This window comes from Penicillium citrinum (genome assembly GCF_028827155.1).
Source record: "Penicillium citrinum strain IBT 23319 chromosome Unknown utg000004l:1.0-2404223.0:1.0-2405248.0, whole genome shotgun sequence".
Taxonomy (NCBI): Eukaryota; Fungi; Ascomycota; class Eurotiomycetes; order Eurotiales; family Aspergillaceae; genus Penicillium; species Penicillium citrinum.
In genome coordinates, this window is record NW_026622689.1 from 1,393,560 (window position 1) to 1,409,330 (window position 15,771).

A 15,771-nucleotide genomic window follows, 5' to 3' on the forward strand; every position below is an offset into this window, starting at 1 on the left:
TTTAATTGTGGTAATCTCGAACCACGGAAACCGAATCAATTGTCACGGCATTCGCTCCTTCACCATGATCTGCAGAAGCTGTCGGACAAGCATGTTGTCACGGCTGCCGCAACAAAAGGCCGTGACATGGACCGCATCATTATCATCGCGCCAACTGCCCATTGTACGGAGCCAATTCAGATCCTACAGTGATAATGCGCCCAATCCCCCAGTGGCTGCCCCACCTTCACCCTCTGCTCCTCGTCAACCTGCCGCTGGTGACAGCACAGCACCCTCCGCCATTTCCTCCGCAACCCCCGGTGTTTCCCAGCCATTGAGTACCCCCGAGGAAGTTCACATCGATGTGAACCCTGCCGCAGCCCCCAAGGCGCCACAGCGTCCACCTAGCAGCTGCCCAGCTGGCACAAAGATGAACGGTCTGAACTACTTTAAGAATAAACCCGATGTGCTCGCCAAGGAAGATCACGAGTACCCGGACTGGCTCTGGGACCTGCTGGGTGATTCCAGCAAAGAGGCCAAGACTAAGAAGGGCGGCGTTGATCCAAGCAGTATGTTGATTACTTTTTTGCTCAGCCTCAATCCATTCCACTCCTAAAATTAACTTTGTCACAGCCTTGAACAAGAAGCAACGAAAGCGCTACGAGAAGAAGCTCGCCGCTCGTACTGAGAAGCTCCCGCCCAAGATTCCCGCCCACCACCACTCCCACGATATCACACCCGCCCCTTACAACCGTGATGCGCCCATCAAGGGTATGGACGATGCAACCGAAGGTCTTGACAAGCGCTCGGAGGTGACAAAGAGTGCCCGTGAGGCACGACGAAAGGCGATCAAGGAGTCTAACTTCTTGCGTGGTCTGTAAGCATCCTTGGTGTAGGCGTGAAGAAGTCATACTGGGAGCGGTTTGTATTTTTGTTCTACTTGAGCGGTTAGGTCCTCGTGTGAGAAGGACCACGGTATTTGATTTGGGCTGACTTGACCCGATCAATCTCAATCCGACATGTATTATTACGTCGACTGATCTTTCTCGAATTGTGGCATATATATTCCAATGATATCTATCTACATAATCATTTTGTTCCTGGCCTTTTCGACAGATCGGTCCCTTCAAATTCACCGTAACCTTGAAATACTTACTCTGATGTAGGAACAGGCCATTCTTTCTCATCCCCCTGACCCTCCAACCAAGGCTGACATGCCTCCCAAAGAGCTTTAAATTCACCATCGCCAAGGTTCATCAGCTTTCCAAAGAGATCGGGATCCATCCTTTCAAAGAAAGCTAGCATACAACAGAACACCAAATCCGCATATCCTGCCTTCTCCCCTTCGAAAAAGGGCCCCTTCCTCCCCTCTCTCCCCTTCAGCATCTTGATAAGTGTCTCGCTCTCTGCCACGACACCCTTCCAAATTTCCTCCACTATTTCCGGATCTTTGGGTCTAACCTCTGACAACGGTTTACCGAAGACCTCCGCGCGCGTACGATTGAAGTACTCTTGACCACGCGGATCCAAATGCTGCGGCACATTGGGAAGTACCAATTGACGAATCCCCGGGGACATACCCGCAGCGACTTTGCTGAGAGCGAGGAAAATCGCATAACTCGCGTCGCCGGATGGGAAGAGTGGAGGGGAAGGGAAGACTTCATCCAGATGTAGAATTATGGGGAGAGAGTCCATCATTGCACCGTGGGGATTCGTAGATATCGACTCCTTGTGAATGATTGCGGGTAAAGTGTAAGGAGTACCGGTTTCATTGGGGGCGACTTCGAGGCTTTTCATTAGTGGAGCAATATCTGGGTAAGAGATCCATGATTGAGTGTAGGGGATTTTCTTGAAGTTGAGAACGGCGCGGACTTTCAGAGTATTTGGGGACCAGGATTTGGAGGAACCTGGGATTTAGTTGATCAATATCAGATTAGGTGGGGGGGATATTTGCGGGGGTTGAAGCTGACCTGGGAGGGTGGAGAGGATGTCGAAGAAATGGACGGGTTCATGGGCAGCCATTGTGAGTGTTAGCGATACTGCTAAGATGAGAAGATGATGTTCAATTTGGACTTTGGATGTTAGACTTGAGTGATGAGGGGGTCTTATATTGGTAATTCGCTCTCGGGGTCGGACTTGAAACTATCCGAACACGAGTCTTATTTCGGGCCAATTCAAGTCCCCAGAAGTGAATACGAGTCATACTAGCATGGAAGCACAGGACACTAATGTGTGTCTCATCTCACTAATTACACTCGTGTAATCTTATTGAGCAATGAGGTCCCCATTCGGTATCATATTGTCACGACAGGAAAAGAGGAGCCCGTGACACAGATAACTATACATAGGCTGCAACTCCAATATGAGCAAGCAGCCTCCACTGTATCACACTTAATACTTTATTTGATAATGGTAAGTCAGGATAAAAGTAGTGTATGCTGTTGAACAGCAAGAACATGCTCGTGGGTCCTAGTGTACCGCAATCTGATACGACGGAACAACCCCAGAGCAGGGGGCCTTATTTGTATACGGTACGACTGTAGACAATAGAAAGACTGGGAATTTGTTAGATAAGAAAGTGAAGTGTCTCCACCAATAAAAAAGTGTACAAAGAACAGCTTGGTAAATGGCAATGACGGAGGTCGTACTTGCCGTATATATGAAAAACCAACCCCCTCCATAGGCCACTTCTCTTTTCAATTCCCCTCTTCTTTACCAGATTTCACCACTATCGTTCTCTCTACAGCAGCAGGTATGATAATATGCCATACGTGTTGTCTAAAGTGTCTATGGGTGGGTGATAGGATGAATTAGTCGTCCTAATGGACCCAAGGCTACTCAACCTCGTCTCCTTGCCTCCTAATATCTGGCAGAGGAGTATGTCAGCCGGGCTCTTGAATGTCTATACAGAGCCAGCCCTAATACCTGTGGTATGCTATTCAAACCCAGAAATAAAGAAGTCTATTGTTGACGGGTCAAACAGGAACAGATAGACGACACAAATCAAGCAACTACCCAGTTTACATTTGGCGGTATCAAGCTAGTCGCTGAGATTGAAGGGCGGTTCGAGAAGCTAGACAGAGGTCGTGCAGTGACCGAACAGCACCATCGAGATTGAATGTGCTTTTTCCAGTCAAAGAGTCAGAGGTGTGGAACGAGACTCTCCTGACTGAATCTTGTGGAAATATCCACATTGAGGTCATTTCTGGAGAAAGTCAAGCAAGCACCTTCTCAAATGCCGAAAGATAGTACTCCATGTCTAACATCGAGACATTTCCACAATCAGCTGAAAACAGAGACCCGCGTAAGGTATTACCAGAGGCGAGTCCATGAACTTCCGAGGTTGCGTTGTGGTCATGTCTGGGACAGATAGGACTATGTTTGCATAGTCGAGAGTATCAACATGTTTATTGATGTCAGTTGACCTATTACTTACCCTACTTTGTCACCATATGATATAGTCACAAACAGACATTGATCATTATATACCTTTAACGATGATGATGGAGAGCATAAATGGAGTCACCAGAAGTTAATTTATGCCTTTTTTTGATCAGAATATACATATAATCTACCAAATATTACCCAAAGTATAATATTATGATATGGCTCGATGATTGCTGTAGACCAAGAACAGCCACGTATGCGGGGTGGAGGCGTATCCCGTTTCACGTGGCCCCTCCCGATTTCTTTGATTCTCACCGATTTTTAATTCCAACATCTTTCTATCCCTCCTACTCTTAATAGCCGAAATTCACAATTGTGAGTGTCGGGATTCATATTGTCGTTGCATTGGTTGGGCCCCTTTCATCTGCTGCCAATCGGCCAACGACATCCCCCGCTTCGGCTCACAGTACCAAACTAGACCACTAGACTAACAGTCTAAAACGGGATTAGCTCTCTTTATTGGGGCTGTCTACAAGTCTGGTTGACTGCTCTTATTGTTCAAGCAGCCTGAAGAGGTGCAGACAATATGGAAACGGTGGAGGACCTCGTGGAGCGGGCGCGTCATCTTTCGCTGCATCCCCTGGAGTCAAAGCCCATTGATAACTTCCATGTGGGAATCGATAAGCACCTACAGAAAATCTATGAGTCTATCATTGCATCCGAAACGCCTAGGAACGAATTTAAGCGAACAGTCCAGCAGGATGCTCTATCTAACGCAGATGGATCTCCTCTTGACCCCCTCGCCTCAGTCGATGCATTTCGTTCTTATATGAAGGCTGATGTTTCAAGAGCTCAAATGCCTGCCGAAGAGCTGGATTGCTCATTACCTATCTCGGATTATTTCGTTTCATCTAGCCATAATACCTATTTGACTGGTAATCAGTTGTATAGCGATGCGGCGGCGAGCGCGTATACATCAGTGAGTAAGAGTGGGCTAGTTCTGGTACATTGCATGACTCACCTTTCTCTCTAGGTTCTTCTACGTGGCTGCCGCTCAGTCGAGATTGATGTTTGGGATGGCGAGCCGCTTTCACCTCCCGAGAGTGAGAATGGAGAGACAAGCAGTGAAAGCAGCAGCGAAAGTAGTGACTCGGAAGATGAGACCAAGGGCTCAAAAGAGGGAAATGAAGGACTGAAGAGTAGGTTGAAACAGAGGATTAAGAAGAAGGCCGAGTCTGAAGAGAAGCTCGTTCAGCGACTGCCGAAATCTGTATCTGCGAGGTTGGGTCTTGGTAGTAAAGACCCAGAGAATACTGTTGCAGCTTCTCCCACGGCGGGGACTTCAGATCTTGCTGCAAGTGACGCCAGGGAGCAGATTGAAGCAAGTCCAGTTCCGGCTCCAGATTCATCAACGGCCATAAAGGGAGAGCCTCGAGTCCTACACGGCCATACTCTGACTAAAGGAGCTTCTTTCCGTGAGATCGCTTACGCTATCAGAGACAGTGCATTTGTTACGAGTGACCTCCCGGTGATTGTCAGCTTCGAGATCCATGCCTCTTTAGACCAGCAGCAGATCATGGTTGATATCATCCACGACGCGTGGAAGGGGTTCTTGGTAGAAATTCCGGCTGGTACACCGGCGGACAAATTGCCTAAACTGGCGGAATTGAAGAGGAAGATTTTGATCAAAACGAAGTCGCTACCACTGAAGGGAACCGGAGAAATTGACGCAGAAGCGGAGGAGGATGACGAAGAAGAGGAGACGGAAAGTAACGATGAACCTGTGGATAAATCAGTATCACAGGATTCCAAGCCTGCGAAGAAGAAGCCTGCAAAGATTCTCGAGGCTCTAGCCAAATTGGCAGTCTATACACGCGCGTATCATTTCAGTCATTTTGAACAACCAGGTATGTTTCAGTAAATTGATCCCGTATATCGATCATAGTGCTGACTTGGCAACAGAGGCTAAGGACCCGGTCCATATTTTCTCTCTGTCGGAAAAGGGTGCGCGAGACGCCCATTTGAATCACCGCGACGCCTTGTTCGAACATAATCGGTCATCTTTGATGCGGATCTATCCCTTTGCATTTCGGGTGACTTCCTCTAACCTTGACCCATCATTCTATTGGAGAAGGGGTGCTCAGCTAGTTGCTTTGAACTGGCAGAACCTGGACAAAGGCATGATGCTAAATCACGGCATGTTCACCGGTACGCAAGGATGGGTCATCAAGCCAACGGGGTACAGAAGCTCAGAGCCTCGGACCGACATCGTTACTTGTAAAACGCTTAATCTCACGATTGAAGTATTTGCAGCCCAGGACTTGTCCCTGCCCCCCTAGTGACCATAATGAGAAATGGTTCCGTCCATACGTCAACTGCCAGTTGCATGTCGAAGAGCCTGAGAGCCCGGTGGCTGCCGGTCAGGACGATGTGAGCTCTGATTCCGAAAAGAGCAGTTACCGTCGTTGTACCAAGAGTAGATCGGGCATCAACCCCGATTTCGAGGGACAGAAATTGGAATTCCCAACCGTGAGCAATGTGGTTGAGAAGCTGAGTTTTCTCCGGTATGTTGCACTGTGGATGGTAACCGCCTTGCTTTGATGTTCACTTTTCTTTTCTTTTTTTTTTTTGGCCCTCCTCTCTTCGCTGGTCCACTTGTTGCAGTGTGTGCCGCACGCCTTTGTATCACATAGCCGCATGGACCAGAGGTGATCCTTGCGCTTTTTCGCTTGAAGAATTCGTCATGCAAAGGCGCTGCTTTGGTCGGACATTAATGCAGACCTACTCATGAGTCTTTGCAGCTGCCATATCGGGTCCAAACTGCATCATCATGGGAGAGAACCGTGCAGGACCGTTCACTCTTCAGTTTCCCCGCACTCCCTCGACATGCTGTACCACCTAAACAGACCTTCACTAACAGAATTCTGCATCTAGGTTCAAGATCAAGGATGACGAGATCGGTCGGGACTCACTAGCGGCGTGGGCGTGCATTCGGCTTGACCGACTTCGCGAGGGCTACCGACTGGTTCATCTTCTCGACTGCACCGGAGAAAAGACAGGGGGGATATTATTGGTCCGCATCGCGAAGAAGACGTCCTGAGCAACAATATGTGATAGATCATCTTCCTTGAGATATTTAGCGTCGCTGCACACAATATTTTCTTTTAAATAGATCCAGGGGCTCCATTGTATGCATTTCTTCAGGGCTCGGACACCCGCACTACTGATTGCACAGCGTAGGCCCGGAATGTGCTGCTCAGTTGTGAAACACAGGATATTTCACGCGGCATACTACAGTACTTAGCATCGAATTTCATTGAGTAACCACTCTGCACGCGCCCTGAACTGCAATGCATGTCATTGCGTCTCAGGATTCGAGACTAAGGATGCTGATACTTGAAATTATGGGCAGGCGACGACATATGGTATATCAGCAGAGAAGATGAGCTCACATCAAAATCGTTGGTCATTTTGGAGATCAGATGAATGATGCCGCAGGTGACAAGTTGATGCAGTGCCGTTGGAAGTAAGGAGGCTCAGGGGGCCCGAAGCTGGTATGATGCTGTGCCACAGCAACCTCGAAGGGAAGCATGATTGCAGCAAACGAACCGAGCATGGTAGGTATGTACATATGTACCTAGAGAGTGCTACGCAGTCGAGAAGGCAAACATGACAAAGAGCTGACGCTATACAGTATGCACTGAACTCATATATGTATGTACCACAAGGTCGCCTTCGACGTATGCAAATAAATTGCATGCTGCAGCAAACTTAAGTGACTCATGCGGGACAAGGGACTCTTCGTCAAGTAGTCTGCCGGAAAACGGAGTCGTGGTGTCCTAAGATGCCAGGGTTTGGGATAGAAAGAGACAATTGAAAGGAAGACGGCTTCGAGATGGAAGAAGAAAATGATGCCGAGAAAAATGCCTTTGAAAAACGGGAACGTGGAAAGCCAAGGAATTGGGACAAACCAGCATCAAACCATGCGACGAACGGGTCTACCAATGCAGCAGCAGCCGCAGGATTCCGTGGGCGCATGAATTAGTGTATACCCTCGGTATAAGCAAACAAGAAAGTTATGCTGCATGATGCGCGCCATGGAGTCTCCACCACGGTGGATTCTCATGCGGCGTGCCGCTACCGGAAAATGCAGCCCCTGAAGCGATACTCGAATGACCTTGAAAATCTTGGAAGTTTTCGAAGGTCGGTGTGAAAAAGCAAAGATGCCAGTCACAATATGACTCGACGTGGGGCAAGAGTTTGTTGTAGTAATGCATTTCTACCGAGGGGTTCAAGGAGCAGGGGACGAATGGGACCAGAGAACCAGTCATATCAAAGGGAATGGACAGATCGACATGCCAAGCGATATGCATCATATTGATCAACATCAACAGTGGAGAGAAGAGGGAAGCAGAGGTGATCGGTAAATCCTCCGACTCCCATGATAAGGTTGAGGTTGACGAGTGACAGCCCTGAGAATAGACAGATTTGAAGTCCGGCCTTAGCGATCGGCTGTAAAAGGAATGGATTAGGGAGGAAGCAGGATTTCCACTACCAAAAAAAAAATTTAGTGACTCTCATTCGGCCAGGTCGCCAGATCCAGTAGAAATGGACGAGCCACTGTCTCGGTTATGGAAGGGTCTGTCTCTACATAGTACACATCATGATGGATGTGAAGTGGGAAATGTGAAGGTGATGCGATGTGAATGTGAAGGAGTGTGGAGGGTTCACGCGTGGCACCCGCTGACAGCTTGAATTGGCATGCAGCCTTTTCAATGATTGGGCGTATGAAGATTTGTTTCAACCACTGAAAATAAACCATGGCGTTCGATGTGCCAATGATCGGAGCTCATCGAACTGTCTTCGTTCAGCCCCTGATTGTAGGCCCCCACCGAGGGTGTCCGAGGCCGCGATCTGCCCCAGGTTTCAGATGGATACGTCAACTTTTCCTCGACACCCTAGACTTGATTGACGAGATTTGCAAGACACTAACTTGATCGTACGTCTCACTATCCGTGCCCGATACGGATTTCGTCCATTCCGTCACCGGCATCAGCTCAGGGTTACAGTATCGCGGGAGCAAGCATTCTGTAAGAAGCAGCATGATGTCCAGCAGGGTACAGTAAATGCAAGCATGAAGGATGCAGAATCAAATACCAACGCAACGAACACCTCCGTGCTCGGACTACTCGGGAGGAGCCGAGTCTGCAATCATAATTGGATCTTGGGATAAAGTGGCGTCCGCGCTAAAGGAACGCAATGCTTTGTGATTTCCTGGTTGAGGGCAAGCTTGCCTGACTGGTCGACCGCAAGCTTTGATGTCTCCAACTTTCACCCAGTTTTAATGGAACTACCCTTTTTTTTTACCACACGGAAAATGCCGAAAGAAGAGAATAGATTCCTAGGATCTTCAAACCCACCGATTAGATTTTGATTTCGATCGCGGGGCCCTGCGAAACTGGGCTTAGACGCAGACGACGAGGGTTTGTACTTTCTTTTCCCCTTTCGTCGACGTGCTTTTATAAGAACCTTTCAGCCCAGTCTTCTCTCCCAAAATAAAAAGCTGAAAGAAAACGCAGAAAAAAAAAAGGAACAAATAAGAAAGAAGAGAAGTGAAGCTGGATTTATCCTGTCACGTATTATTTTAAAAAAGACTTGTTCTGATCGGAGACAACGACGCAACTATTCGCGAAACCCGCTTCATCCCCCTTCGTCTTCAATCACGATCATGACCAGCTCCCAACAGAGTGGTGTACCCGTGTGCTCGAGCTTTTCTGCCGTCAACAAGGTTCGTTCGCCAAAGTGAATTGCTAACACTGGGAAACACCAAGTGTAAAGCCAGGTACTTTTGTGAGAATCTCCTCTAACAGCGTGCTCTAGATGCCCGGTGTCCGATGTCCCAACTGTGCTTCAAAGGGACAAGAAGTCTGGGTCATCCCTGGAAAGAGTTGCCATGTTTGCCATACTCCTTGTGCCTGAGTTTGCAAGATAACCCTTTTTTCCTGGCCCCTTTTATTCTTTTACTCCCCGCCACCATCTTTACTATCCGACTCCCTGGCTGGAGGATTAGCCAGTCCGCTGCCATGCTCCAAAAACACGAGGACATTCATCATTTAGCGGCGTTCAAGCGGCATTAAGCAACTTATGGCGTTCTATCCCTGATTTTTTAAACTATTTTCACGGAGTTCTCGCAAATACGATTTTGAGAACTTCCTTCAGCAGTCTCTCAGATAAAAACCCTCATCGCTTCCGGAAGCGCAGGTTTTGCTAGAGACATCGACCTAGATGATTGGGTTATCAGGTTTCATTTACATATTTCGACAGAGCAAGAAACAATGCGCTTAGAAATTACTTATGTCTCCTTTTCGTCTTCGCGATTCCTTGTTACATGCGATTCCTTCAGAATCCTTCTACGCTGTATGCTAGCCGGCCATAAATCTCAACCCCAAAACTTGGTCCCACGAGCCCCCCCATTTCCTTTGATCTCCTTATATTTAGATTTAGACTCAGCCTAGCTTTACGATCTACTTTCTAGAACTTCGTACTTTTGTTTCGCATACATGGCCACGTGATACCATGACATCACTGCCACTCACAGTGCCTTCATTAATAATGAATCTCGCCTCGCAGTCAACCTTGGAACTTGAATTCAGTTGAAGTACAGAACTATACAAATACGATAAGGACGACGGCGGCGTGTTTTGTGTCGAGGACAGTATGGCAGAAATTTACCCCGTTGGTACACGCTCCGAGAGCGAGCGTCTCGTGCGAGACTGGGGCTTCCGTCATGTCTTCACCTGGTCAGATGGGAGGTATGGTTGATATACATATGACCTGTTAGAATTGTAGTAGTGTGACTGCATGATTGACTTGGTGCAGTAATGCATACTATGCACCTCATACGCATGGAGGCCTTACAACCCACCTAATCCGCCGAGGTACATTTATCGTCACGTACCCGGAGGACAATGCAACCATTCACGGCGGCGAAGTCAAGAAGGAGACTTTTGGTGCTGGGGCGCGAGTTGACGTTCCTGCTGGGAAACTCCACGAGGTTTGGATTGGAGATGAAGGGTGTGAATATGTGATCGGGGAATAGATATCTTGTTACTGAGGATATACTGCTGTTAACGTTTACTATGTATGCATGTGACTCGGACGTCTACGGAGATGAAATAATACCTAGGGTTGAGAAGAATGATAAGACCCTTTCTTTGAGCTGGATACAAAAGTCTATTTTATGTACTGAGAATATCACGATGACACGTTCTTTTCTAGATAACGCCTGCGTAGTCTACTAGTAGATGATGTCTAGTTCAAAAAGCGGAAATCGAGCCTGCGAGAGTTAGTTTTGTGATCCCTGATGGAATTAATGGATAGAATGGAAGCATACCTCTTGTTTCCACGGTGTGAGTTCTCCGCCAAATATCTTTCTCGCTCTTCACTGCCCATATTGTTCCACACGGCGGCATTTTTCCTATTAAGATATTAGATGATGTTGAAGAATAACGGATATAGGAAGGATAACTCACTTATTACGCCATTCGTAGTAGTACCAGGCGATTACATACATCACCATACTCCAGGCCGCGATTGCGATCAGAACCTTGTTTCCGGTTCGATATAATGGCTTATCATCTTCTCTGTAGATCTGTTGGGCCAGAGTGTTAGAAATATGTCATCAAATAGCTGTGACTAGCTTCAAGTCCCACTTACATTATTTCCAATAATATTGCTAACTTGCACCGACATATTGTACAGTGCAGTCGCAACAGTCCGAGTTCTGACCGTACCTGCATTACGAGATGTAATGGCCACAACGATAGCATGAACATAAGGCATTCCGATGAGCAAAGTTAAAAGCGCCCAACGAGCCCATGAACTAGTACCGTCAGGAATAACCTCGAGAGCAATCAATAAAATCAAAGCCCAGAGCTCGGCGCCAACACCAAGAAGCAGGCGAATATTGAACTTCTCCGAAATCCAAGTCCAAGCTAGCAAGTTGAGAATAAAGACAACAGAGGATGGGATAGTGAGCAAGTTGGTGTGGAAAGTGCTGAACCCTAACGACTTGAGTTGAAGACTGATATATGATGTCGCTGGTGTATTGGGGATCATCCAAGTCAAACCAATGATGTAGATCACCCACATATCATAGTCCTTGAGAGCATGCCATAGCATTCGGGGAGTGACAGCTTGACGGTTGTGCATACCACCTTTACTAGGATCATCACGCAGGATACGATTGACCATAATCTTCTCTTCGTGTTCATTGAACCAGCCGTCCTTACCGCGGAATCTACCCTTGGTTTGAGTTGGAGATGGTGGCATCCAGAATGCGGCAATGATACCAATCACACCAGTAATAAGACCCTCAAATGCGAAGAGATATCGCCAACCCCCCCTTTCCATCTGCGTCCCGAATGTGCAAGAAGCCGAATGCGAGGAACGCGCTCACAATTGACGTACCCTGGTAAGCGACCCAGAAGTAACTCAGACGGATGGGAAGCTCCTTCGACTTGTACCAGAACGAAAGGAAGAGAATTGTGTCGGGAATGCTATTGAAGTGTTAGCATGGAAGGCAGAATACTGCAAGAGAGCATTATAATTTAACGTACAAACCACCCTCGAGAAGACCTAGCAAGCATCTAGTCACGAAATATGTGCTTCGGTTCTTCACAAAAGCTTGACAAGCAGCGACTAAACTCCAAGAGATCATTTGAATTGGAATCCAGCGATCAGGACCAAACCATTTAGAAAGTAGTTGAGATGGAAGTTCCGCAGCCAAGAAGGTCACTAGGAAGATTGTCTGGCCGGTGTTGTAGTCGTTGGTGTTCATGCCCAAGTCATCTAGCATATTGTCGGATGTAGCTTGGACAACATTTCCTCGATCAAGTTGCAATGCAAAGAAGGTGATACAAGCAAAAGTACAAATGCGCCAATCAATCTAAGGAAATCGCTTTAGTATATCAAGTTTTTTTTTCTTTTGCACATTTGAACAATGAAGAGTCGATGGGTTGCCATAATCGCACCTTTTTCAAAACTGCCTTTTCCTCTGCCTCCGTCCACTCGAAGTCAGGATCCCAGCGATGAGCTCCCTCATATTCCGGAATGGGCTTGTAGTATCGGGGATCCTCGGTAGTATCAAAAGCACAATCGATTGTCTTTACAGTGCCTCGACGGCCGGTTAAGGTGGATTCAGTATCACTTGCAGAATCAACCTGTGGCGTAACCTTGGACGCATATTTGTCTGTGTCGGAGCCAGAGCTCTTGGCTTCTTCTATCGTCATGATTGTCTAAGTGGTCGTCGACGTACGATCTAACACGAAACAAATATTGATTGAGAATAGTTCAACGAAGAATGGGCATCACTAGCTATAAGAAGGGCCAGAGCACAGAAAAAAAAATCTAAAGACCTATGCACCCAGAGCGAATATCAACCATTTTGGCATTCTATCACGCCATAATTTGGCAGATTCAGATAATCAGATTGCCGCATTGAAGCTACAAAACAAGCCACACGGTGGATCGAGGATAAGTCTCGGTTCGATCTTCTGCAAGTCCTCCGTTCGGACCCCAATCTAACCAGGAAGGTGGCTAGACAACTTCAAAAGGAGAAGCAAGATATCTATCAAGCACAGGGGGGTTATGGGCATGGAGAGGGCCAAATTGCGTTATAAAGAAGACCCGTGCGGACAATCACCGTGGCCAATTCAATGAAATAAATGGGAGACAGAAAGAGGATCAGGAGAGTGAACGGCGTAATTCGTTGAATACTCCCGGTCTGACGGGTGATATCGTGGAGGCATTTCTACAGAAATCTTTTCGGTTGGCTGAAGCACGCAAGACAGGTCGAAGTGACGTTAGGCTCGACGAGTTAAATGTTATCCAATGCGCATGGATGTTGTTTTAGCTCGACTCCACTGGTTGCTCCACTAAGGAATGGCGTCGTTTTGGAGTTGAGATGAGTTGACCTCGAACCGACCTCGGGAGATGCTGCGTCATTGCGATGGTTTTCATACTATTTATGGATTGGATACCATACGCGATGGTATTTGGGTTAGGAAGCTGTTGAGCATAAATAGCATGAGCTGAATCATCGGTTATTTTATATGTTTCGTGCATCTTTCTCGTGGACTACTAAGTACGACCAACCCAGCCCTAAGATCGTTCAGCCCTAAATAATCCACCACGAGATTCTGAAAAGAAATCAGTCTTTTAAAGGGCCTTCTCAAACTAAAAAGAATCAATCAGGTATTTTGAGATAGGAATTCATCCGACGCATCCTAAAACCTCCGAGTGGCTAGAAGAGAAAGACTTGTGTTTGTTAGCCTTGCGTGAGGATTGCAAAGTAGCACGCCATCAACAAGAAAGTTACTAAAAGCACAAAGAAGAAAAGGTTAGGTCAAATATAGTTATGCAATTCACTTGAATTGATACTCTAGTACATACATAGAATGTTGCACGTAATCTGATTAAATTGCTTGGACTTCACAGTCCGGCTGGTCGCTAATACGCCATTTCCATCACGCCATTCACGCTTTGTATAACGCAGCAAGAGACCAACGACATTGACTACATTCCGATAAGCCGACAACCCCGCAGTCTACAATTGCCAAAGAAGGTACTGATCGCATGAAATCCACGTTCGGATTATATATCGAACCAGAGTCTCCCCTCGCGATCATTGCGCCATCGTCCCCAGACTGCATGATTCGGATAGTTAATGCCGGGAATGGAAACATGGCAGAGTATATAAAGTTAGAATATCTGTAACCTAGTGCCTTTCTTCGACCCTGAAGGACCTTCAAAAATCGATCACACTACACCTGATACTAGTACAGGTGATATCGAACTTCAAGTTCAAAGTCTAGGACTCGGAATATCGATTACATCGAATAGCTCAGGATACTGCTAGCCAATACTACTTACAGGTAGTAGTGCGATAGTACATACGGGAAACTCTCTGTCAACATTCGATACGTTCATTATATTCGATTAACTTATTCTACGCGATTCACATATAAGTCATGGCTCCCGCTCTCACCGAGTCTGTGGGCCTTCGCGATGCCACATTCAGGGTTCCTCACAAAACTGATGCCGGCCACAACAAGGAAAACCTGATCGGATATGCTTACGAGAAGGATCCTGAACTTAAAGGCACAGACAAAATTGCTCCAGCTACTTATCCCAATTACCTCCCTGTCTGGGACAATGAAACGGCCAGGTAAATAACTCTCAGTATACGCGGAAAGCCTCTTTGAGCCTGTCACTCACGATGAAATAGATATCCTCCTCTCACTCTCTTCGAGCATTATGACCATGGCAAAGATGCAGATCCCAAGTTCCCCGATCTCTTTCCCAAGGGTGGCCCCGCCAAAGTCGATGAAATCACTCCCTTCATTGGTTCTGAGGTTCACAATGTCCAATTGAGCAAGCTGTCCCAAGCTGGCAAAGATCAGTTGGCCCTTTATGTTGCTCAACGTCGAGTAGTTGGTACATTTTCACTCCCAATTCATGTTGAAACGAAGACTAATAGCCCCCACAGCCTTCCGTGACCAGGACTTTGCATCCCTGCCCATTCAAGAAGTCGTCGACTATGCCGGCTACTTTGGCCGTCACCACATCCACCAAACTTCAGGCGCACCTAAGGGCTTCCCAGAGATTCACCTGGTCTTCCGAGGCGCCGATGATCGAACTGGTGCCAATTTCCTTGAAAAGCGGACTAACACTATCACCTGGCACTCGGACGTGACCTTTGAGAAGCAACCACCCGGCACAACATTCCTCTATGTTCTCGATGGCCCTACGACCGGTGGTGACACCCTTTTCGCAGATATGGCACAGGCTTATAGGCGTCTGTCTCCGGAGTTCCAGAAGAGACTGCACGGCTTGAAGGCTGTTCATTCGGGCGTTGAGCAAGTAAATGCCAGTCTTAATGGTGGAGGTATTGCGCGCCGTGATCCTGTCACCTCAGAACACCCTATTGTCCGGACGCACCCGGTGACAGGCGAGAAAGCTCTTTACGTCAACCCGCAATGTAAGTTCTGATCGAGCCCGTGCCATTGAGATGAATATCAATATTTGGCAATGATGCAAATGGATACTGACAATCGCAGTCACCCGGCACATTGTCGGATACAAGAAAGAAGAGTCAGACTATCTGCTAAAGTTTCTCTTCGATCATATCGCGCTCTCGCAAGATTTGCAGGCCCGTATTCGGTGGAAGAAGGGTACTGTGGTTGTTTGGGATAATAGGTTGGCGGCTCACTCTGCCGTATTCGACTGGGAAGATGGTCAGCGTCGGCACATCGCGCGTTTGACTCCGCAAGCGGAGCAGCCATATGAGACGCCATTTGAAGGCTAGAGATGCCAAATTTGTTCATAATGACTATCTCAATCAAT

General features: G+C 47.3%; 7 protein-coding genes across 7 annotated transcripts; 5 read left to right on the plus strand and 2 right to left on the minus strand.

Annotated features, from left to right (window-relative positions):
- Nucleotides 1–64: 64 nt before the first annotated feature.
- Nucleotides 65–860, plus strand: N7469_005480 (mitochondrial 54S ribosomal protein mL54; the record flags this gene model as incomplete). The annotated part of the gene is made up of 2 exons (XM_056644400.1): nucleotides 65–548; nucleotides 613–860. The coding sequence occupies 2 exons, from the start codon at nucleotides 65–67 to the stop codon at nucleotides 858–860; spliced, it is 732 nt and encodes a 243-aa protein (XP_056501214.1).
- Nucleotides 861–1,131: 271 nt separating this feature from the next.
- N7469_005481 (glutathione S-transferase family protein) lies at nucleotides 1,132–2,001 on the minus strand (the record flags this gene model as incomplete). The annotated part of the gene is made up of 2 exons (XM_056644401.1): nucleotides 1,132–1,886; nucleotides 1,950–2,001. 2 exons carry the CDS (start codon nucleotides 1,999–2,001, stop codon nucleotides 1,132–1,134), a joined length of 807 nt encoding a protein of 268 aa, XP_056501215.1.
- Nucleotides 2,002–3,952: 1,951 nt separating this feature from the next.
- N7469_005482 (putative phosphoinositide-specific phospholipase C) lies at nucleotides 3,953–6,466 on the plus strand (the record flags this gene model as incomplete). Its single annotated transcript, XM_056644402.1, has 5 exons — nucleotides 3,953–4,345; nucleotides 4,400–5,273; nucleotides 5,329–5,636; nucleotides 5,671–5,930; nucleotides 6,301–6,466. 5 exons carry the CDS (start codon nucleotides 3,953–3,955, stop codon nucleotides 6,464–6,466), a joined length of 2,001 nt encoding a protein of 666 aa, XP_056501216.1.
- A 2,628-nt stretch (nucleotides 6,467–9,094) lies between these two features.
- On the plus strand, nucleotides 9,095–9,358 carry N7469_005483 (uncharacterized protein; the record flags this gene model as incomplete). The annotated part of the gene is made up of 2 exons (XM_056644403.1): nucleotides 9,095–9,168; nucleotides 9,247–9,358. 2 exons carry the CDS (start codon nucleotides 9,095–9,097, stop codon nucleotides 9,356–9,358), a joined length of 186 nt encoding a protein of 61 aa, XP_056501217.1.
- Nucleotides 9,359–10,083: 725 nt separating this feature from the next.
- Nucleotides 10,084–10,465, plus strand: N7469_005484 (uncharacterized protein; the record flags this gene model as incomplete). Its single annotated transcript, XM_056644404.1, has 2 exons — nucleotides 10,084–10,178; nucleotides 10,246–10,465. The coding sequence occupies 2 exons, from the start codon at nucleotides 10,084–10,086 to the stop codon at nucleotides 10,463–10,465; spliced, it is 315 nt and encodes a 104-aa protein (XP_056501218.1).
- Nucleotides 10,466–10,677: 212 nt separating this feature from the next.
- Nucleotides 10,678–12,656, minus strand: N7469_005485 (putative transporter; the record flags this gene model as incomplete). The annotated part of the gene is given in 7 exon segments (XM_056644405.1): nucleotides 10,678–10,702; nucleotides 10,760–10,843; nucleotides 10,899–11,017; nucleotides 11,083–11,819; nucleotides 11,836–11,924; nucleotides 11,985–12,313; nucleotides 12,399–12,656. 7 exon segments carry the CDS (start codon nucleotides 12,654–12,656, stop codon nucleotides 10,678–10,680), a joined length of 1,641 nt encoding a protein of 546 aa, XP_056501219.1.
- Nucleotides 12,657–14,396: 1,740 nt separating this feature from the next.
- Nucleotides 14,397–15,733, plus strand: N7469_005486 (TauD/TfdA dioxygenase family protein; the record flags this gene model as incomplete). Its single annotated transcript, XM_056644406.1, has 4 exons — nucleotides 14,397–14,593; nucleotides 14,654–14,862; nucleotides 14,915–15,406; nucleotides 15,486–15,733. The coding sequence occupies 4 exons, from the start codon at nucleotides 14,397–14,399 to the stop codon at nucleotides 15,731–15,733; spliced, it is 1,146 nt and encodes a 381-aa protein (XP_056501220.1).
- Nucleotides 15,734–15,771: the final 38 nt, after the last annotated feature.